The sequence below is a fragment of the Antennarius striatus genome, chromosome 8, assembly GCF_040054535.1.
Source record: "Antennarius striatus isolate MH-2024 chromosome 8, ASM4005453v1, whole genome shotgun sequence".
In the NCBI taxonomy this organism is placed as follows: Eukaryota; Metazoa; Chordata; class Actinopteri; order Lophiiformes; family Antennariidae; genus Antennarius; species Antennarius striatus.
The window spans coordinates 2,597,901-2,619,625 of NC_090783.1; the positions used below are offsets into that span (position 1 = coordinate 2,597,901).

General features: G+C 45.6%; 4 protein-coding genes across 8 annotated transcripts; 3 read left to right on the plus strand and 1 right to left on the minus strand.

Annotated features, from left to right (window-relative positions):
* The first annotated feature begins 310 nt into the window (after positions 1–310).
* actb1 (actin, beta 1) lies at positions 311–4,015 on the plus strand. The gene is made up of 7 exons (XM_068322586.1): positions 311–466; positions 1,387–1,512; positions 1,607–1,846; positions 2,352–2,598; positions 2,688–2,879; positions 3,026–3,207; positions 3,341–4,015. Exons 2-7 carry the CDS (start codon positions 1,390–1,392, stop codon positions 3,482–3,484), a joined length of 1,128 nt encoding a protein of 375 aa, XP_068178687.1. The 5' UTR covers positions 311–466; positions 1,387–1,389; the 3' UTR covers positions 3,485–4,015.
* Positions 4,016–5,436: 1,421 nt separating this feature from the next.
* fbxl18 (F-box and leucine-rich repeat protein 18) lies at positions 5,437–9,901 on the plus strand. Of its 2 annotated transcripts, none has more exons than XM_068322040.1 (7): positions 5,437–5,640; positions 6,113–6,310; positions 6,395–6,744; positions 6,828–6,963; positions 7,038–8,113; positions 8,687–8,905; positions 8,993–9,901. In XM_068322040.1, the coding sequence occupies exons 1-7, from the start codon at positions 5,638–5,640 to the stop codon at positions 9,147–9,149; spliced, it is 2,139 nt and encodes a 712-aa protein (XP_068178141.1). In that variant the 5' UTR covers positions 5,437–5,637; the 3' UTR covers positions 9,150–9,901. The 2 variants fall into 2 exon arrangements, with proteins under 2 accessions (XP_068178141.1, XP_068178140.1); XM_068322039.1 differs by having other exon boundaries at positions 5,437–5,600.
* Positions 9,902–10,955: 1,054 nt separating this feature from the next.
* On the plus strand, positions 10,956–16,881 carry zgc:112980 (uncharacterized protein LOC503706 homolog). 4 transcript variants are annotated; one of them, XM_068321541.1, is made up of 20 exons: positions 10,956–11,049; positions 11,431–11,566; positions 11,647–11,761; positions 11,852–11,945; positions 12,203–12,353; positions 12,447–12,564; positions 12,636–12,761; positions 12,859–12,921; positions 13,080–13,202; positions 13,296–13,451; positions 13,551–13,604; positions 13,678–13,904; positions 14,006–14,085; positions 14,459–14,530; positions 14,635–14,712; positions 14,794–14,898; positions 15,007–15,115; positions 15,238–15,468; positions 15,549–15,607; positions 16,073–16,881. In XM_068321541.1, the coding sequence occupies exons 2-18, from the start codon at positions 11,440–11,442 to the stop codon at positions 15,309–15,311; spliced, it is 1,872 nt and encodes a 623-aa protein (XP_068177642.1). In that variant the 5' UTR covers positions 10,956–11,049; positions 11,431–11,439; the 3' UTR covers positions 15,312–15,468; positions 15,549–15,607; positions 16,073–16,881. The 4 variants fall into 4 exon arrangements, with proteins under 4 accessions (XP_068177642.1, XP_068177644.1, XP_068177646.1 ...); XM_068321543.1 differs by having other exon boundaries at positions 11,653–11,761; XM_068321544.1 differs by lacking the exons at positions 10,956–11,049; positions 11,431–11,566 and having other exon boundaries at positions 11,692–11,761; positions 11,852–11,901; positions 16,073–16,880.
* smcr8b (Smith-Magenis syndrome chromosome region, candidate 8b) lies at positions 16,205–21,684 on the minus strand. The gene is made up of 6 exons (XM_068321540.1): positions 20,926–21,684; positions 19,954–20,366; positions 19,140–19,873; positions 18,166–18,576; positions 17,417–17,900; positions 16,205–17,335 (listed from the first exon to the last, which is right to left on the minus strand). The coding sequence occupies exons 1-6, from the start codon at positions 21,109–21,111 to the stop codon at positions 16,903–16,905; spliced, it is 2,661 nt and encodes an 886-aa protein (XP_068177641.1). The 5' UTR covers positions 21,112–21,684; the 3' UTR covers positions 16,205–16,902.
* Between the last annotated feature and the right edge of the window lie 41 nt (positions 21,685–21,725).

A 21,725-nucleotide genomic window follows, 5' to 3' on the forward strand; every position in this document is an offset into this window, starting at 1 on the left:
AATCAAAATATGCTCTAGGAAAAGAACAAATAAAATTGCATAAGAGCAAATATTTAAATTTGTTTTTTTTACTCAATGTTTGCTGTGCATGGCTGATCTTTAAACAGGCTTTGACTCATCCTCCGCTGTGACGTCACAGCATGTTTACGCACGATGCTGGACAAACATCAAAACGTTACCCCATTTAACACCGAAAAACCCCTGATTGATAGTATTGATACCAGATTAGTTCTCATGTTCGTCCCCTCTGTCCTGACAGAGCGCAGAAGCCGTCTCCCTGTGAGCCACACCCAGTGGATGCAGCGGAACCAATCAGAGGACGCCGTGAGGAAAGTTCTCCTTTTATGGAGAGTGGCTGCGGCGCAAGCTCTAATAAAGATCCTGCAATTTATTGGCCTTCATTGCAGTACAGTCCAGACTTCACACCCGACGGGTCTCAGTCCTGCTAGAACCGAACCTCACACAGGTAAGACCACGGCAAAAATAGCGACTAAAGTTATTTAAATATCATTTAAACGTGGTTTTTTTTTTTAAACGTCCTGCGTCAGCTATTCCACATCATTCATTCTGCTAGTCGAGTTATTTGCCTGAGTTTTTTCTAACGGTTTTCAACGTTTTTTTCTGTCCTTGTAATTATGTTTTTTTTTTTGTTTTTTTTTTGGAAATGCTATCATTAGTTATCTAAATGTGTGTTGTTGTTTTTTATTTTATCGTTTCTAAATTAAATTAACCCATCTCCCTTTTTTCCACTTCATCGGCAAACGGTAAATACTTTGACCTTCCCGTTTCCATGTCAGCATCTCCTTTTTGCTCGGTTTCCCGGTCCGGTACTACTGACACGGATGACTGCAGATTAGATGTATTGTAATTATATTTTTAATTCACGATCAATAAATTATGAGGAATTCACGTGAGATACGTGTCAGCAAATTATTTAAATATAAATAAATATATATGTATATTTAAAAAAAAGTTATCCGAACATAACCTTGCCGGCGACATAACTGTTCACCTGATGAGAGTCCTGACAGGGATGACAGGTTAATTCGGCTTTTTTATTCATTTATTTATTTAGTGATGCGGTTTAGAGATGCTCCACCGGGAGGGAGTGGTCGTCTGTCTGTGCTGTTTGAGGTCTAACGACTGACGGTGCGGTTCTACGGACCGGGCTGCTGCCGTCTCTTTGAGATGCTTTTTCCATATATGGACATACCCAGAACCGAGGGTGAAATTCCCTGGATTTGCGCTGCGCCACAGCGACACCCAGCGGCCAGTCATTGTAATGACAGGGATTTGACCACCTAATGTTTGCCAGATGTAACTCCTGTTTGGGATCATCCGTTTAAACATTCCTCACAATCCCCCCCCCCCATCTTCTTTTACCAGAAAATGGAAGACGAAATTGCCGCCCTCGTTGTCGACAATGGATCCGGTATGTGCAAAGCTGGCTTTGCGGGAGATGATGCTCCACGTGCCGTGTTCCCTTCTATCGTTGGACGTCCCAGGCATCAGGTACACTTTCAGGATTGTTTATATAAGTCATATCTAAACTTTTTTTTTAAAAATCTGCAAAATGGTTTACAGTCTTTCTTGTTTTCTCTCCCAGGGGGTGATGGTTGGTATGGGCCAGAAAGACAGCTATGTCGGTGATGAGGCTCAGAGCAAGAGGGGAATCCTGACCCTGAAGTACCCTATCGAGCACGGTATTGTCACCAACTGGGATGATATGGAGAAAATCTGGCATCACACCTTCTACAATGAGCTCAGAGTGGCCCCTGAGGAACACCCAGTCCTACTCACTGAGGCCCCCCTGAACCCCAAGGCCAACAGAGAAAAGATGACCCAGGTAAGAAAAGGCTGACATGTCCTCTCAGTCATTCAAGCCACTCAGCTCACCTTCGAGGGTCTGCAGCAAGTGTTTTCCCACTGGGGCCTCTCTTCTTCTCAATCTTTCCGTTTCCTCCTGCTCCTTCAATCTCCAGGGTTCCTCTGTCCTGTGCTGATCTTTTCATCTCTACGGATGCTTCAGGTTTATAATCTGCACTGATGCATCAAGAATGACTTCTTGCAGCATGGTTAATGCTGTTTGTTTTTAAAAATTTGGGTTTGTTTTAGATTTTAATACGGGCAGACATCTAACTACACCAGAGACTGCATGATAGTGGATGGTGGTAGAGCAGGTCCCTGATCTGAAGTAGGTCATCATAATGATTGGGTTTGATAAAGGATTTATACTCAGACTAAATCGGAACAGTGTGCAGTGGTTCTCTTGATCTGATCTACTAACCATTACTTTACTTTTTCAGCAAAATCTGAGCAACTGATTGAGTTTTCTCCCCTCTCCTGTCCAGATCATGTTTGAGACCTTCAACACGCCTGCCATGTATGTGGCCATCCAGGCTGTGCTGTCCCTGTACGCCTCTGGTCGTACCACTGGTATTGTCATGGACTCTGGTGACGGTGTGACCCACACAGTGCCAATCTATGAAGGCTACGCCCTGCCTCACGCCATCCTAAGGTTGGACCTGGCTGGCAGGGACCTCACAGACTACCTCATGAAGATTCTTACTGAGAGGGGTTACAGCTTCACCACCACAGGTTAGCATAGAAATCCAAAAACAAACCAGCATTAATGAGTACATGTAGGTGGAAAAACTTGACCTAAAAATGTGTTATTTGTCATGCAGCTGAGCGTGAGATCGTGCGTGACATTAAGGAGAAGCTGTGCTACGTTGCCCTGGATTTTGAGCAGGAAATGGGCACTGCTGCCTCATCTTCATCCCTGGAGAAGAGCTACGAGCTGCCCGACGGGCAAGTCATCACCATCGGAAACGAGAGGTTCCGTTGCCCCGAGGCTCTCTTCCAGCCCTCTTTCCTCGGTATGTTAAACCATCATTTTTAAAGCAGAACCTCTGCATAGACTGAAATGTGTTAAGTTTGAGAGCATATCTGTAGAGGTAGTTTAATAGTTAAGGATCCATACGGAGTTACAGCAGCAGCACTAACTGTGAACAACTTTGAACAGGCATGGAGTCTTGTGGTATCCATGAAACTACCTTCAACAGCATCATGAAGTGTGATGTGGACATCCGTAAGGACCTCTATGCAAACACTGTGCTGTCTGGAGGGACCACCATGTACCCTGGCATCGCTGACCGCATGCAGAAGGAGATCATTGCCCTGGCCCCCACCACAATGAAGATCAAGGTATAGTTTTGACACTACTATAATTTTGATACTACTGCCCCCTAGTGGACATTTCCGGTTATTGCTTCATTCCGTTTGATTGAGGATTAAGGATTGACTGCAGCATTTAAAACTTGATTCTTTCTTCCTATAGATCATTGCTCCTCCAGAGAGGAAGTACTCGGTATGGATCGGAGGCTCCATCCTGGCCTCCCTGTCCACCTTCCAGCAGATGTGGATCAGCAAGCAGGAGTACGACGAGTCCGGTCCCAGCATCGTCCACAGGAAGTGTTTCTAAACAGACTATCAGTCCCTTCTCCCAAAACACACTGCTACAAACCCAAACGACCAGCTCTGCATACACGCCTACACCAACACACTGGTGTATGCTGAGCCCACAGTACCACTTCCCATTTTCCCTCATCACTATGGCTATGGCACCATGCCCCTGTTGGGGAGAAACTCTGCAGGAAGTACAGAGCGTGTCCCAGGCGGTGTGAATGTGTGAGGAACATGATGTCCATTGTCGTGTTTGTTTAGGTAATTCCAGAAGTGTTTGTTCACCACCTTATTTGCCTCTATGAAGGTTTATTCTCTGGTGGGCCCGCCACCCAACAGACCTGTAGTATTGCTTAATATGTAAATTATGTAATCTGAACTTGTTTTGTTTTTGTACTTTCAGCCTTAAGACAATACTCGGTCCAGTTTGTTTTTGTCATTATGCAAAAGACAAAGCTCCTACCTTGTATGGGTGTATGAAGGATTGTGCATGAGGCTACAAGCCTCTGGTATACACAACAACCTAATAAAGCGCACATGTCAGAATCCAGCCTACGTGATCTTTATTCATTCATCCTGGTTCAGAAATGTGAGGCTTTGCACTGTTAGTCACAAGATTTGTTGAAGAAAAGTTACTTACTTGGGTTAGGGGTTTATTTTTACCAACTACAGTATAACAGCACTATAATCAGTAGAGATACCTATACTAATTAAAAGCAATGTATGATTAAATTACATGTGTGTATATTTCTTCTTTTGCGGTTTCTACTTGATAACTTTTACCCCGAATACCAGACTCCCAAACAATCAAATGATGACTTCTCTTACTCTGCCGCAACTGACCCCTTTTTACAAGCACCTGTCAAAGCCAAGTTAGGGGAAATATTTCATGTCCCTGTAAATCTCTAATAATAATGTAATCATTTAAATTCATACAAGCCCTAGCATCAGCTTTACAGAGCTGACTATGAATAGTAAATAAAACCTGTGCTAAGGTGGATACTGCAAAAAATGTTGAAAGATACAAAATATATGAAGTATAATGTATACTAAAAACTTATAAGTGTTTAATGAATTTATATTTGCTGGGTGAAGCAGATCTTTTGAGGTTTTTCTGTGTTGCTGCTTGTGATTCTGCAGGAATAGCTTATTCTCATCTTCATATGAAGTCCTTTTTTATTAGTAAGATAGATACATAGATTTACTTTATTGATCCTAAACTGGGAAATTCCAATGTTAAAGCAGCATCAATACATGTAACAATAAGGTTAAGAAGAATAAAATTAAGAGGAATAAGAATAAGATTTAGTATTAAAATTAAGAAGAAAATATACACTAAGAAAATACAATTAAAAACATACAATAAAATGTGAAATGTGCAATAAACAGAATATGAAATGAAATATTGAATATACCTTACATGTAGTTTAGTAGCAGTAGTAATACTAATAGAGTTCCATGGTATGGTAAAAATAAATGTTTAGTTAGTGAGGGGGGTTGTGGTCTAGGTGGACTTAAAATGTGACAATAATAATAATAAATTTTATTTTTTTTGCAAAAACACTTTAATCACATTCAAACATTTTGCAATTTTACATGAGAGGAAAGCACTAAAGTGCTTCAGAAGAAGAAGACGAAAAGGAAAAGGATTATTATTATTATTATCATCATCATCATCATCATCATCATCATCATCATTATTATTATTATTATTATTATTATTATTATTATTATTGTTATTATTATTATTATTATTATTATCATTATCATTATCATTATTATTATAAAGAAAATATCTAGACGATATTTTAAAGTAGATAATGTATCCTTTTTATCTTTTTCCCTTTATTCGATTTAAATAACTTGACATCTTGCAGGGAAACCGGATCCAAAGGACCGGAAGTGTGTCCGTCACTAATATTCTTCCGTCATTGTGCACTGACTGAAGTGGTCCGTCCGGTGTCAGACGGAAATAATACATTCCTGCCGAGGAATCGCGTGCACCTCCTCCCGTGAGTGGGTCCGTGAAGCGGACTTATGGGACCATGACCCGCCGGTTCGACCACATGAAGCCCTGCTGCTTGTGGGGAGAACGGTAAATGGTTCCCGGCGACATGGATCGACACATTTCACAGGTGACTCCACCGACGAAACAACTCCCTGAAGCGGCTGATGGTAACGTTGTCATGTTGAATCAGACTGTTACGCTAAGCGGACTTAACACGCTAAACAGCGTTAGCGGTTTGTACCATATTAACTTGTTTGTGAACGAAAAGAAAATTATTAAACGAGTGGGAATTTAACTGATGGCATTGATATTAGATAGATATACTTTATTCATCCCAAAATGGGAAATTTAAATTAATATTAATGTGTTAATGTATGTTTGTGATGTGATACTTTACGTTAAATCTGTTGTAGGAACATATAATGTGCTTGTCTGTAAATATAAGTTGTTAATAAAAGTATTTGTCACCCAGATGCCAATATCAGAACGACACGAGTAAAACCGTACGTGTCATTTTATAGTCCAACAAGTAAATCACATAAATTGTGAGTTTTACAGCATCCTGGTTACCATGGTGAGTTCCTCTAGAGGTTGTTTGGTCAGACGCAGATTAACACAGATTCACTTTATCTGTCTCAGGCGGTGCACGACGAGGACACGATGTCTTCCACCTCGGTGGGGATGTCCGATTTGTCTGATGAGATTCTGCTGTGCATCCTCCGCCATGTCCCAGTGTGTGACCTGGTGCTGAATGTGGCAAACGTGTGCCACAAGCTGCACACACTGTGTCACGATAAGACCCTGCTGTCAACGGTCAGCCTGTCCGAGGAGTATCTGGTAAAGCTGGTTCTAGAAACCGCATTAATGTCAAGGTTGTTTTGGTTGCTTTTCCCTACATTGTAAATCTGTTTTCCCCCGCAGGCTGATGACCTGTTGGTGCGGCACGCGTTGCGACAGCTAGCCCCTCACGTGCAGTCTCTCAGCCTGAATGGCTGCTACTGGCTGGCTGGTTCTACGATGGAGCTTCTGTCTCGTTGCAGAGGAGTGACGCACCTGGACGTTACCGGCTGTCGCCTCACTACCCCTCGCCTCTCCCGTCTCCTCTCCTCCCTTCCTCTGCTCACATCTCTAGCTTTTGACGTCACGGCCGGCTTCACTTTGGCTCGGCTCAGCTCGGAGGCGGTGGATTCGCTGAACCGCCTGTCGGAGCTCAGACAGACGCTTCTGACGCCGAGTTACGGTGTGGTGCCATGTTGTGCCCAACTGCGCAAGTAAGAGTTGTTACTGAATTATGCAGTGTGTTTTCCCAGTAATTATCGGTTATTTGAAAGTTTGTTGCATCTCTGCGCTGCAGGTTGATGCTGCAGTTTGACATCCCAGATGTGACCAAAGAGGGCGTGGGTGTGTGCTGTCAGCTAATGGTGGGTCAGAGCAGCGTGCCACATTACCAGCAGCTGGAGGAGTTCACAGCCAGACTGGCTCCTGGTGAGGTGGGTTTGATCGTGTTACATTCCCCCCCTGCAGCTGTGTGCAGGTTGTAACGTCTGCATGTCGATGTCTCCAGGTCAACCAGACCCTGCTCCTCCTCTACCTGGCCGTCTTCAGCGTTCACGTGCCAAAACGTCTCCGAGTGTTCCTCGTGTCGATTCCCGGCCCGAACCCCGCCCACTGGCCAGCCGCTCCATCGCTGGCCCAGAGTTTGAATCGACGGGGCGACCTGGTGGCCCTGCAGCTCCCCAGGTCTTGGCTGGACGCCTCGTCCCTCAAAGCAGCCCTGGAGGGAAACAGTCCGAAGCATCTCAGCTTCAGCCGCTGCTCGGCGCTGCGGCCGCAGGTGTTTCAGTCGTTACTGGAGGGAGGAGTGGAAGACGCCGCGCAGCTGCTCAGCCTGAACCTCAGCGGGATCAACCAGGTGGTTTACTCGGAGTGCAGGAGCGCGGATGACCATCTGGTCCCTTGGACAATGAGCCGTTTGGCGGTTGGATGTTTCAACATCAAACACCTGAACTTGATGCACACTCACTATCATCACGAAACCCCAAACCAAGGTGGGGAAGCTCACCTCTGCGCCAGCTTGGCCAAATTCAGACACCTGTGCTCTCTGACTCTTCCTGCCTGCGCTCTGTCAGATGGTTTGATCTCGCAGCAGGTCTCTAAGAACAACTCGCCTTCCTCTGCGTTGTTCCTCGGCTTTAAGAAGTCTCCTCGCGTGGGTTTCCAGAATTACAGGCCCGGTTCGGGACCTTCTCCTTCAGGGGACAGCGCCGCAGCCCTCAAGCAGCTTCTAACTGGCTTCCCTCTTTTAGAGACCCTGGAACTCATCGGTCCAGGATTCGTGTCTGCGCTGCCCCGGCTTGAGCCTTGCGGCCGCGCCCACGTGGAGCCGCGGGGGATGTGTGCGTGGGCGCAGGGAGTCGGCGACGCACACGTAGCAGCGCTCGAGGCTTTGCCTCGACTGCATCGTTTGACTCTAGCTGGGCTCCCCGGGGTCCTGAAGGGGACGGGGCTGGTGCAGCTGGCCGGGCAGTGCAGAGACCTGAAGGTCTTATCACTCGCCAACTTGGGATCACTAAAAATCATGAACTACACCCCTGCTTTGCTGGACACACTTAAGCAATGCACACAGCTGCAGGAACTCAGGTTAGGAGACGCCTTCGCACACACTTCATTTACTGTCAAATTAACATCACATCACTAGACTCGTCCCTTTAAGAATTACATTTTAGCTGTAGCTATAACGTATGTTTTTATATGAGATACATATTTTTTATGTAAGGATAATGTGGTATTAAACCAACAAACCCAGGATGAAAACATAACCTTAGCAGATGACCTAAATTTAAAAAAAAAAAAGAGATAACATTCACAAAACATTTACTATTAATTCTAAACGTAATGAAGTTTCATGGACTGAGTTCACCTCTGTGTCTGAAAGCCTATTGGCTCAGCTCTAGTATTTACAAGATGCGCTTGTAAATGTGCCCCATCACGTGAGTAGCGGATGCAACACGCTGCTGATGTGTTCATGCTCGGAGATGATGAAAGCAGACACGGAGAACTGAACCACACACACACACACACACACACATATACCTGTTGCTCAGAATAAAGCTGATAAAAGGATTCTCTGGCCGGAATCTATCCTTAGTGTTTGCATCCCTAATTGAACCCTGTCCATATTCTACAGGCTGTTAAACGGTTCCGTGTTTGCAGGTTAGAGCAGCCCTACCTGAACGCTGACGCCTCATTCTTCAACGCTCTGTCCTGCTGCTCTCGTCTGCGGCGTCTCTGCCTCATTTCACGCCGCGGCACCTTTGACCCGTCGGCCACGGAAACCTTCATGGAGAGATGCTGCCACGTCGTCATGTGCCACATGTTCATGGGCGGCACCTTAGTGGCTTGTCGCACTCTGCAGAAAGTTTTGCAGGACAGGTCGGTGCTGGCAAAGACCCTGATCACCCCCTATGTCTCGCATTCAACGCCTGGGTCTCGTTTCACACTGTGTTCTCTCTTTGACAGATTTTCAGTCGACCGCCCCGCCCTGAGTGTGGTCGTCTATCCGTTGCAGCACGAAGACCTGCCCTCGGTCATCAGAGACATCCCGCTAACGCTCCTGGACAGGATCACGTTGTTCCAGAGCCACGTGGCCCAGCCACCACATCTATCTCCATTGTGATTTCACCAGAAAGCTCCAGTGTGATTGGTGCTCATCAGCTGTGGTGCTCTTCTACCGCGGGAAATAAAATTCACAATCGGTTATTTATGATTCTTATTGTTTCAGAATTCCCTGTATCAACACATCAACCATATTATTTGTTGTATGTGTGGAAAATACTCAAAAAAATGTTAAGAAGGAAATAAACATTCTTCAGCAGGGAGGTGTTTGACTTTATAGTTCTGTAACAGAAAACCTAGATAATATTCTGGATATGTATTTACCTGTCACATGTTCCACACATAACAAATGTCATTACCACATTTTACCTCTCACACTTATCAATAATTAATTGGCACAAAAACACAAATATGTATGCACGTATGCACATATAAAAATGCCACTAATAACATCCAGTTGTTTGGTCAGACTCGAGCGTTAAGCCACCATTTTAAGTTATCTCACTTGGTTTGCTTCTTGGTTGATCTGGAGTTAAGTTTTCATACTTTACTGATCGATAGCTTGTCAGATACTATTAGACATTTTTCAGAGCAAGATGTAATTAAAATGATCTGTGGTTTGTTTATTGGTTGGATAGATTGTCATCCAAAGTCTATGCAGAAGATTTCCATGAGAAAATACTTTAAAAAATATATCGTATTTACGTATTGTTTAAGTATTTCATAAACTGTGAATGACTAAACTCACATGAAAACATGTATGGGTGAGTAATAAACTGTGTAAGGCAACACAGAAGAAAATTAAATATATTTGTTACCGCTGTTCTGCAAATTTTTCCAAGATTCCAACTGATGTAAGATCTTGTTATTCCACTGTGGATGTTAAGGATGTGATAGGAATGGATGTCACTGTCGGTTTCCACCATGAGGACAATAGTGAATCATTCCTTACCTAATTAATACTTATAAAAGGGGAAAATTTATTGACCAACGTGAACAGTCTTGGCGCCCCGTCTCTTTACAGCTTGCCAAATTTAGAAATTTACTTGGAAATTTACTCCATGACAAAACTTACAATGTCAAAGAAACGTTCTGCATCAGCAAAAGCACCTAACAACGCCCAAAAGCCAGAGAAAGATGCTAAATATTGCAGAAAAAGTTAAACTTCTGGACATGCTGAAGGAAGGTAGAAGCTACGAGGCTGTCGGGCACTATTACGGAATAAATGAATCTTCGGTTCGTTGCATAAAGAAGGAGGAAAATAACATAAGGAGGACAGCAGCAATAAGTTTTAACAAGGATGCAACTGTAACTGTCTGCATCAAGACCATTGTAAGGATGGAATGAACGTAACCCCTGTGTTAAGTGAGGGTCCACTACTATGATCTTGATTTATTTGACTTTTTCATTCATTATTGTTCTTTGTTTATTGTTTGTGTGTGTGTTTGGAATCTACACATGTGAAGAACATCTAAATACCATCTAAATACAGCTTCTAGTTATCCTTGTTGTGGGTGCTTGTAATTCAATGCAGTCTCACACCACATTTTGAAAATCTGTCCATCAGACTGTTGGAAAAACAAAAGATACAGCACCCAGAGGGCACAAGCCTTTGCAAAGTCAACCCTGTCTTAATATTATATCTAAAACCATTTATATTTTGACTATAATTATATGACGAATAAACCTCTAAACCTACACCTATATTTGACATTTTCACATTAGCTTCATGTTTGACAGTTAAAACAAACAAAAAACAATGACCTCCCTCCTCACAGGACGCACCTGTCCGCCGCTACACCTGACTGATCAGACGGTGGCGCTAATACGCCAAATATTCCTGCCAAAGAAATTCTAAAAATGTCGAAGAAGAAAAGTGACGTCACGTCCGGTAAAACTTCCTGGCAACAATACAGAGCACCAAACTAACTTATGTGTTTGTTTTAGACGGGGATTAAAAGGTAAAAATATTTTGTCAGTTCAAAAGTAAAACACCAGAATGGATAGTTTAAATTGTATTTCGTTAATGTAACAAAGAAAAAACAAATGTAGTCGCCATGAGGGTTTTTTTTTCACACACTTTGCGTTTCCCAAAGTAAGCTAGCTTTCTAAGTGTGAGCAGTTAGCTCGCTGTGTTTGGGATGGTGGGAGCTGCACTGATGCACTTCAGACACTATTTTAACTATTTATGTTTTTGAAAACCTTTTTGACACGATCACACACGACTTCTACCCAAATCAACAACGATCCTGTCTGTAAACGTGTTTCACAAGACGTGAGATGTGAAGTAACAGGTGTTTGTACATCTGTAAACTCTTTATTGCTTTTTTTTTTGATGCTAGATATTTATTATGGATTCGGCGGTGGACAGTGGAGCAATAATCATTCTTAGTGATGATGACGAAGATGATGATGAAAAAGACTGTGTCCTTGAAAACTCTGTTGAAATTGTGGAAAGGAAAGCTTTGAAGATCAGTGGTAACAACTATATTCAGCCAACACACCAGGTGCAGTATTACTGTCAGGTTATTGATGATCATCAGCTGGTCTTTTTCTAGTTTCAGACTCCTCCGCATCTCCTATTCCTCTGGATGAAGACCTGGTTGTCACCTTCTCTCGGCGAGCTGAGGTGTTGCCTCATGCACGCTATGACTGTCCCATACATCCTTTCATGTGAGTGAAGTCATTCAGTTTGTGAACTACTCATCAGTACGTGCTCTTCCTTCACAGATGATCAAACTTCTTCTCTTCTATCCTCCTCAGGGCTGCAGATTGTGAAGCTGGTGCTCCTTTGGCTGTTAACCATCTTATTTGTAATCAGTGCTTTTGCTACATCTGTGACAAGTTGGCATCGACAGTATGTCTTGATATAGTCCATAAACTAACCACAGCAACATTGATTTATTATAGGAAATAATGTGTAGCACAGACATTGACTTACTGTTACCGTAGGCAGTAGCGTGTTAGTTAATAATGACCCTCCTGGAGGTGTTGAATTAATGATATCTAACAAAACAGCTAAAAAAAAATCAATACCCTGAATTTCCGTAGGTATGTGTTTCCTTCCTTGGCATTTCTGTTTTCAACATTAATGTTATTGCCGTGTGTTCTCAGTGTGTGATGTGGTGTCACGGTGGTGTGTGTCACTGCAACAGCCACAAGAAGAGCGAATTCTGGAACAACCTCAGAAAAAACGCGCTGCTGGGACGACTAAAGAACTTCAACTTCACGCTGTCTGAAATAGACGCTCATCTCCGACAAGCAGGTACACACCTTTATGGATAGAAAGCTCACATTCACACGGTGAACCACTGGTTGTATGTAAATCGTGTCATTTCACTGCTCTTTGATTTTCCAGAGACGATGTTGCAGAGGTTCAGAGAAGAGCTTGCTGTTCTGTTCTCTATTTTCCTGAAGGGAAAGCCGGTCGAGGTCTACGGTGTGAATCCATCAGACGAGCACGTCCTTATCCACGAGTGAGTTATCATGCAAAGCTGTGTATAATGTTGAAAAATACTAACTCGCTGATAGGTGACTGTTTACTCAGTTACACACCGGTGTATGAGTTCGTGTCAACGTTCCTGAACATGGCGGATAAACATGACGACAGAGCTGCTGCCATCATGAGGCTGGGAGCTGCAGAAGACTTCATTCAGCATTATACAGGCTCGAGGTACACACACACACACACACACACACACACACACACACACTCAAAGAGAGAGAGACTAAAATTGTCAATCTATTAATTGTCCTTATGTGATCTTCAGGGCGATGCTCATACAGTCTCCTATGGCTAACACGTCTGAAGCCAAAGTGATGTTACTGCAGAGGTGTGTGCGAACACACACACACACACACACACACACACACACTACACACATACACACTACACACACACATAGGATTCAATGTGAAGTTATACTGTATCTGTCACTGATTCAGTGTGATATCCGTCTCATCTCACCTTGTGTGCGTGTCTCGTTTCCAGGGTGATCTCCTCCGTGCGGAGGCAGATGGTGATGTCTGGTTTTACGTCAGAGTTCATCCACAAACTACAGGACTTTTACAAACGGCTCTGTCTCCCTGCTGAGCTGAAGAACCTCAGGAACAGGTGCGCGTGTGTTTGTGTGTGTTTTATATCATTACACTGAAGCTCCTGCATTAAATAGGCCTTATTCCGTCTGTGTGTGTGTTTGTGCTCCAGCCTGTGTGTCCGTCCTTGGGATGATGTCCTGCTGGTGTCTGTACTGAAGGGGCAGAACGTGTTGGGCGTCCGAAAAGACAAAGGCAAGAAAGACGTGCTGATTGAAGAGATTTCTGTGGTTCTGCTGAGAGCAGAAGCGCTGCAGCGACAGCAGAGGTACAAAGGACGCACAAACATGTTCACATTTATACAGAAACACACACGCTCCCAGGGTTAAACTGCTCAAAACCAAACCCGACTGGTGTGTGTCTGCAGGTACAGAGAACTGTGCCGCTACCTGCGAGTCGTCCAGACTGATGATTTCATACTGTGAGTGTTCAAAGTGAAAATTCCTCACATATGTTTAGATGTTAGATTTGACTGCCGGTGTTTCGTCCGTCAGCTTCCAGCAGGTGAAGGACCTCACGCCGTTCTTCATGTGCCTGGAGGGAGACTTTCCTCGCGCTCTGCTCAATCTGTTCCCCTCGGTGGCCCCGCCCGCCTCCCGCTTCACTCCGCGTATCTTCCTGTTATATCTCAGCATCTTTAAAACTGCAGCGGCACCAAAGCTGATCGTCAGCCAGCTCGCTCAGCTCTGTGATCCCGAGGCATCATGGGAGCCAATAACAGGTCAGGCATCAACGGATTAAATGGTTTTACTTCCAAATGTCTTTTTAAAAAGTCATTTTCACATCAGAGGTCACAAGTTGTTTGTTTGTTTGTTTTTCTAGGTGCTCTGCCACTGAAACATGATGGGCTGGTGAAATTTACTCTCAGGATTCTATCGTGCTGCTCCGCTGTCTTCACAGATGTAAGCCTGCAGTTCTGAGTTTGTAATTTCAGGACAAACCGACGCATTAAAAGCTTTGTTTTCGTGGTTTTGATTTAGTTCTGGAAAGAGATGCTTATCGGTGCTGCAACGGATTTATCGATTTGCATCGCTGCACATGCAGTTCCTCTTCTCAACACAAGAGGCAGCAGAGCGTAGCCTCCAAAAAAAGTACGAGTTGTAGCTCTCCTGGTGCAGAATTAAAAACTGTTGAGTTGATTAAACCGAAAAGAAAAAATAAGAGCTCTCAGCTTCAAAATGTTTCAGCTTCATATTACAGAACAAGCACAGATTTAATCAGTGTGTGTGTGTGTGTTTCAGTGTGTTTTGATTTGTCATGTGTGTTTCCATCCAGTGTCAGTGTTGGGTCACTTTACTCACACTCGTCAGTAAACCTCTACCGACACCAAGTGTCACATTCCTCCACGTACGTATCCCTTTATCGGCCGTTTTTTGTTTGTTGTTTGTTTGTTTTTGTTTGTGTTTACTTTCTTCTGTCTGTATTTCCTATCTGTCGTGTCTGAACTTTAGGAAGCAAAGACTGTAGTGAGTTCCATCCTGCCCGTCCGCCACTGCTCCAACATTCACATCCCACGGTCCTTCCAGGAAGTATGTCAGCCATGAGCCGGGCGCCGATTGCAGTGAGCAAAGTGACGATGTGTTAATGCGTGTGTGTGTGTGTGTGTGCAGGTGTATCCAGAGCAGGCTCTGTTGCTATTGGTTACTGGAGCTTTAGGTTTGAGGATCCTTCACGCTCCTCTCTGTCCGGCTCTTCCTGTCTTCACTGCAATGAAGGTAAAAACTCGTATTCCTCATTTTTGATGACGCGTCTCGTTTGTAGACCGTTTGCACTTCCTTCATCACCTCCAAAAAGAGAATAATATTAATTCTTCTGTCTGTCAGGAGAACTTTTGGGCTCTCCAATGGCTGATGGGGAGTTTTTTATCCCTCAAAACAGAAGCCCTCGCCTCCTTCCTCCAGGAGGCCAAACAGGAGGCGCAGAACAACGCAGGTGTGTCGGTCCTTTTGAGCTTTGACTATGCACACACACTATGAATGGTCACCATAAATCTGTGAGCTCATGGGATGTGAGGTAAAAACACAGAACACTGAATGTCTTTGTTTTTCGGTCAGACGGGGAAAACTTACTATTTCTTCACGCTCTGGAAACCGGTTCGTTTTCACCGGCAGAGAACGAGGACCAGTGAGTAAAACGGAGTTTGAAACCTCCTGTAATGACATCTCCCTTTGAGACCCTTTGACATGTAGACGTGTTCCACTTCCCTTTTGGTGCTGAGAGGGTGTGGGTCTGATGCGTTGTCTTGTTTTCCATGTCTGGTGACGTGGCGGCGAGCAGCACCTACTGTAAGTCACTCTGTCACACGCGGTGATGTGTCTCTGCTGTGGTCAGGTCCACTGAACCTCGTTTCTTCTCCCTCCTGCAGGCAGCCAAGCGTCCTTTAGATGCTGACCCCCCCCCCCATCCTCCTCAGGTGTCTCATCTGTAAGTCCTGCAGCTCATCACCTCAATTATCATGTGGCTTTTTCCTCACAACCCTGTCTGGGTTTCAGACTGAAGCTTAAAAACGTGACAAATCTGAATCTGCCTGAAACATTTAGATAACGGTTAGCGTTAGCATTGATGCTACATCTGTTCTTGAATAAAACCTTAAGGTTTCATTATTAAAATTTGTTCAGAATGCTCTGTAAATAAAACAACTTAACATTCCTTATGATCAAAAACAAAGTCTGACTACTGTGTACACACCTGCATGTTAGCAGCGTGCTAACGGCTAACCCAGGCCTCTTTTGTCATGATAGATAGATAGATGCTACTTTGTACCCTAAGAATTTGAAATTTTTTGAGGTTAAAGCCTCCATTTTTACAGAAAATAACCAAACTGTAAACGATGCATCTTTAGACATTTGTCTAAATGATTTTGTGTGTTTGTGTTCTGGTTGGGCGTAGATGGACCGTGTTGATCGCAGCGGTACATGTCTGATTCCGAGGAGCTCTCCTCCCTCCAAACAAACGACGGATGAACGCGTGTGAGAGGATCGGACGGGTCGGATGTCAATATTCACACAGACGGAGCCTGAGGATCGTCGTTCTTCCTTTAATCGCTTCAGAGACACTTCCTGCTGCTCCATTCAGTGTTTAAACGGTGGTCTGAACTGCTTCTGCAATGCATTGTGGGACTTTTATTCAAACAGACGTTTCCAAAGATACTTTTGCATATTTTTCATACATAAGAGCATCTTTTTACAGAAAGTTGGTAAATTAAAAACATTTTTACGCTTTGGCCAATTTATAGAAAAGTTGGCTTTTGATTATAACATAAAAACTACAAATAAAGTATAGATGATTCAATATCAACACTTCAGGAGAACAGTTAATACGCACATTTAAATAAAACACATCAGTTGTCATTCTTCCAGGTCGTGGTGATCCTTCAGGGGCCAATCAGAGGCAACAAAGTTTTTAATTGGAGTTTGAAACAGATGGGGGTGGAGCTAAGACGGCTTCTTTGCTAAAAATGAGATTGAGCTTGAACTAAACCGTCTCAAGTGCAACATAAATCACGCTAACGTTTTCAATTCGAGTCTGGTCGTTTCTTCTTCAGCGCCGGTGAAACGTTTGTTTCCGTTAACTCATAATGGTGTCACAATCACGCGTTTAATCCTGCAGATAAAACACGCAACTCTGATTGTCGCTGTCGATGCAGAGATAACACGTCATAAAAACACACCAGCGGACGTGGTTGGAGGCCTCGTATGGCCGTTTTTGTGTCGCTTCTGTTATGTTGCCCACGTGTTTCTGTGCAGGTGGGCTGAACAGTAAGAGAACCTTAGAGAGGGGAGCCCACTTCCTGCGTGGCGCTGTTTGATGAGGTCCGACAGGAAACGCATCACTCTCAAGTCGCTCTCGCTGCTGCAGACCCCCCGCGCCAGCAGGAGCTCCTCTTCGGCGCCAGAGGCCTCCTCGCGGTGCGAGTGAGGGTAAAACGTGTACAGCAGAGCCTGGTGAGCCAGGGCGGTCAGGCAGCTCTCCAGGTGCAGCAGGTAGGTGACGCCCCGGCCGATGCCCGTCTGGGGGTCGGCCAGTCGCCCCACCACTGAGCCGGAGTAGGAGGGGCAGCGCAGCGTCTTCTGGTCCAGATCCAGAAGAGACAAATAACGGCTGTAGCGCGTCAGCGAGCGGAGGATGCTGGTCACGGAGCCGGAGGGCGACCTGGGTAAAAAGAAGCCACAAAGGTCATGGTGTGTGTGGATTCACTGGTTCTGTCTCCACAGCGCCCCCCTGTGGTCGTACCTGTGTATCCCGATCAGCCTCCAGGTGAGCAGGTCGGTCACCTGCAGCGGTCTGCCTAACGCCGGCATCACGGCGTTCCCGTCGGGGGCGGGCAGGAACAGACTCAGAGCGTCCAGCAGCTTGGTGACCAAACCCTCGTCCCCCCCGATGACGGCCAGCGGCCGGCCGCTCAGGAGGCAAAACACGGCATGCTGGGAGAATGAGTTCTGTTTGAGGAACCTGAGGGCTCTGAGCGCAGCTTTCCTCCTCCTCCTTTTAGACAAGCGGGGGTCGCTGTGGATGTGGAGGGTGGGGGTGGTGGAGGAGGACGGGGGCGAGGAGCCGGTGAAGCTGGCGTGGTCGGACGCCTCGTCCACGCTCAGCAGCCGGAGGGGGGCGCAGGGCGGGGGCCAGCGGTCGTCCTCGTCCGGGGCAGCGTTCACGGGGGGGCCTGGGGCCGACGGCACCCCCTGACGGGCTTCAGACCAATGAGGTGCTTCTTCCCCTGGAAACACAAACGACCGACTTCAGTCGCCTAAACCAGCTCGTTGCTATGGAAACCAAAAAACAATGCAGTTTCCTGAGTGCGGATGTCCTCCAGAGATGACAGCCTCCCTTGAAACATCCCGTTGCCATGGAAACAAGATGCTTAAAATGCCAGTTTCACCAAATTGTACACTTTGTGACGTGAGCTTAGCTTGTTTTTATTGTAGGATAAAACGGAAGCTGAATGACGCCACTTTTTATCGTGTTAAACTTGGTTACGTCACCTTCCAGCGGTCTGGAGTTGTTCTCAGCTTCTTCTCGGACTCGATGGAGCTTCAAACCCTCTCCTTTTGCAGGTCGATGCCTCAGGGATCCGTTGATTGGCCCGTCGTCCTCCTGAGCCGGCGGCGCCTTTTCATCTTCGTTCACTGAAGTCGTTCCTCCCGGCGCGTCCTGATCGGGTCGGACCCGTGCCACCACCTCGTCTGTGCTCTTGAAGCCGTTGCTGACAGGTTGGAGCTCCGCCTGTTCCTCGGTGATGGCGGTGAGGTCGTCGGGGACGACGGACTCGGTGGTGCTCAGCACCTCGATGCTGTCCTCGCTGTTGGTCCGCCTGGCGTACGCCCGCACACGCCGGACCTTCACATCGACCGCCGCTCGCCACTGAGAGGCGTCCGCGACGGCAGCGGGGGTTTCTGTTGAGGGATAAAAAAAATGTCAAATTTAAATTTTTAAATTGAAAGAATATAAATAAAATCACAATAAAATATTTACATATTTGTAATAAATTAATATTTTTATAATTGATTTAAAAAAAAAATGAATTTGACATTTCAATTCAATATTTTTTATTATGTATATTAAAGTATTTAAACTAACAAAATTAAAACTATTTAAAATACTAAACATTTTTAAAAATGAGGTGTTTTTTTTAAACCATTTTTAAAAACCTTTAAATGTAATGTAGATCATTTAAATCTATCAATGTAAACAATTTATACTGCATTTGAAAACTGAAAATTAAGATTAATTTTAATTAATAATGAAAGCAATGATTATACTTTGTAGTATTCAACCTTTAAAATAAAAAAAATATTTAAATAACTTTTATATCTTTTCTATTAAATTAGACCGTAACTGTCAAAAAATAAATTACAATCAAAAAAGTAATTTTTACAGAATTCAAGATTTTTTTGTCTGAATAGCTGCAAAAATAGAAAACATATAATGACAACAATTAAATCCACTTGTTTTCTACCTCTGTTGTTAGAAGCAGCGACGTTCTGTGTGAGATACGACTTTTCAGTCCCCAGAACTTCGATGCTGTCGCAGCTGCTCGCGCTTTCTGTCATCTCCATGGCAACAGCAGGCTCTGGGGTCCCATTCCGAGTTCCCCCCGCCTCCAGCTTGATGGGGATCTCCTCCACGCAGGAGCAGAATGACTCCAGGCTCATGTCGCCGCTCGTAGGCCCCGCCTCCCCCTGGAACTCAGCCTCGGCGGCCTCCTCCCCCCCCTCCTCTGAGCTCCACGGCTCAAACAGGAAGTTGACAAGGGTGAGTCTCCTTGACAACGAATGCGCGATGCGGGCGGCCTGCAGAACGCTCCTGTCGCCGCGCAGCCGGCGCTCGGTGTCGGCGAGCTGCTCCTTCATCAGCGACAGGAAGTAGGGGTTGCAAAGCTCCTGGAGGGGCTTCAGATGACGCTGAGACCTGCAGGAAGTGGAGGTGGAAGCGGGGGTGGAAGGGAAGTGACAGGACTCCAGCGGTAGCAACGCAATTGGGTCGGTGAGGGAGTCTGTCGGGTCGTACGGCAGGAAGTCGGGCTGTTTCAGCTTCCTGTTTGGGTAGGAGGTGACCTGACGGAGGAATTCTCTGTGGATGGAGATGGAACCCTCCACAGCTTCCAGCTCCTCCATGTTTCCTCCCACCGCTCTGGAGCCGTTCTCCATCCTTGGATGTTCTCCCTCCTGCAGCAGAGACAACCTCTGGTACCTGAAAGTCACAGAACTGGACGTCAGAACACGTAACACGCATCACATCAGTATTTGGATGAGGTGGGGTCCTCATCTTACTCCAGCTCCTGGAGTTTCCTCTGCAGCTCCATGGAGAACGCCTGTCTGTTTCCCGTCTTCAGGCTGTCGGCGGCCCGAGAGAAGCTGGTGGTCAGCTCCGAGAAGTTCTCCATCAGCTTGGTCTGGTCGGAGCAGACGTACGCCACGCAGAAGGGACGCACCATCCCCCGGGCCTCCAGGTCGTACAGGGTCATGTGGTGAACGTAGGCGAAAGCGTCGTCCGCCGAGTCTCCCAGAATCACCTTGGAGTCCTCGCTGAAGTTGAGGTGCGGGCCGGTGGAGGCGGGGGGAGCGTGGGGAGGGCCGGACGCCTGGTAGTCGACAGACATGATGCGAACGGAGAAGTGGTTCAGGTCGAACGAGCCGAGGGCTCTGGTGTCGTCCGGGATGGTGAGGACCGGCTTGGGTCCGACCTGGAAATGTTACGACGTGATTTTAGTCTGGTGATGATGTCAGAGGTCACAAGGTGTGACATCATCGCAAAGAAGGTAATATTTACATCATTCTTCTTTTCACAAATATTTTTAAGGTGCCTGGGGCAATAAAAAAATTGTTGTTAAAAAAGTTTCCAGAATTTCAATTTGATGCGCGCTTCAGGACTGGGTAAAAACAAAAACTGTTAAACAGCGCCCCCTGGCGAAAAAAGAAGGAACCCCACCCCCACCCCAGCGGTGCGTTTGGAGCGTCATTAACGGAATCTTATAAATTCATTACAAATCAAGACCTGTGAACACAACTCACAGAGAAAGGACATAAAACATATAAGAAGTCGGTCAAATTCATGTTTAAATTATCCTCAAACAAAATTATTCAACTCCCCTGAAGTTCCGGGATGTTTTACATCAATGGAGGTTTATTCGCCAATATTGAACATCAAGAATTCATGACGTGAATTTTAGGACTTCTGTTTTGATCGTAATAAGTTTTTAATCTTGTTTTCTTATTTTTTTTGTCCGGACTGGCAGCACCCACCTGTTCAGAGAACTCCGCCACCAGGATGAAGTCTCTGTGGAAGCGGGCGGAGGTGACCCACGGGTGGGATGGGGGCAAAAGGGGAACACATAACTCCTCTGGTAGCCCCAGATCCGGATCCTTTCCCCCGTCGCCTCCGAAGCCCTCGGTGCCGGTGAAGGCCAGCAGGTCCGGTGACCCGATCATCGTCAGTCACGGCTTCATCAACCCATGGGGGGTAGTTGGGGGGGGGGGATCAAATGTCCAGGGGGCCTTCAGGCGGAGAGTCAGCTGTTCGGTCGGGACTCGAAAACATCAACAAGAGTTTAACAAGTTGTTGTTTCCTGGAGCCTCGGATCGGGGTCAGACCTCCAGACCACCTGATCCGCTTCCCCTCAACGGAAACACCGACAGCGTTTCAGACAAAACCTCACGGAGAAGCGAAACTTGTCTGCGGGCTGCAGTCACACGGTCCGCCGGGATTCCACTTCCACTTTACTGTCATTTAAAAGATGGTTCTAAAAGTTGTTTCTCGCTGTTCCCGTTTTTCCCCCCCCCGGTAAACGGACCCGTTTACGCCGGTATTCAGACATGTGACAGAAGCCGGCCGAGGACGCGCTTTGAAGCAAAAGTAGCTCCTGGTAGAAGACCGGAAGGTCAAGTTGTACGGAGGAAGTCAGGTTTCCGGTTTTCAAAGTAAAAGGATCTGAAGACGCGACAATTTAATTACTATGGAAATTTAAATAGTAAAACAATGTAAACGCGACCTTGCTTATTGATTTGCATCACTTTTTTATTATTTGAATTTTATTTCAGTAACT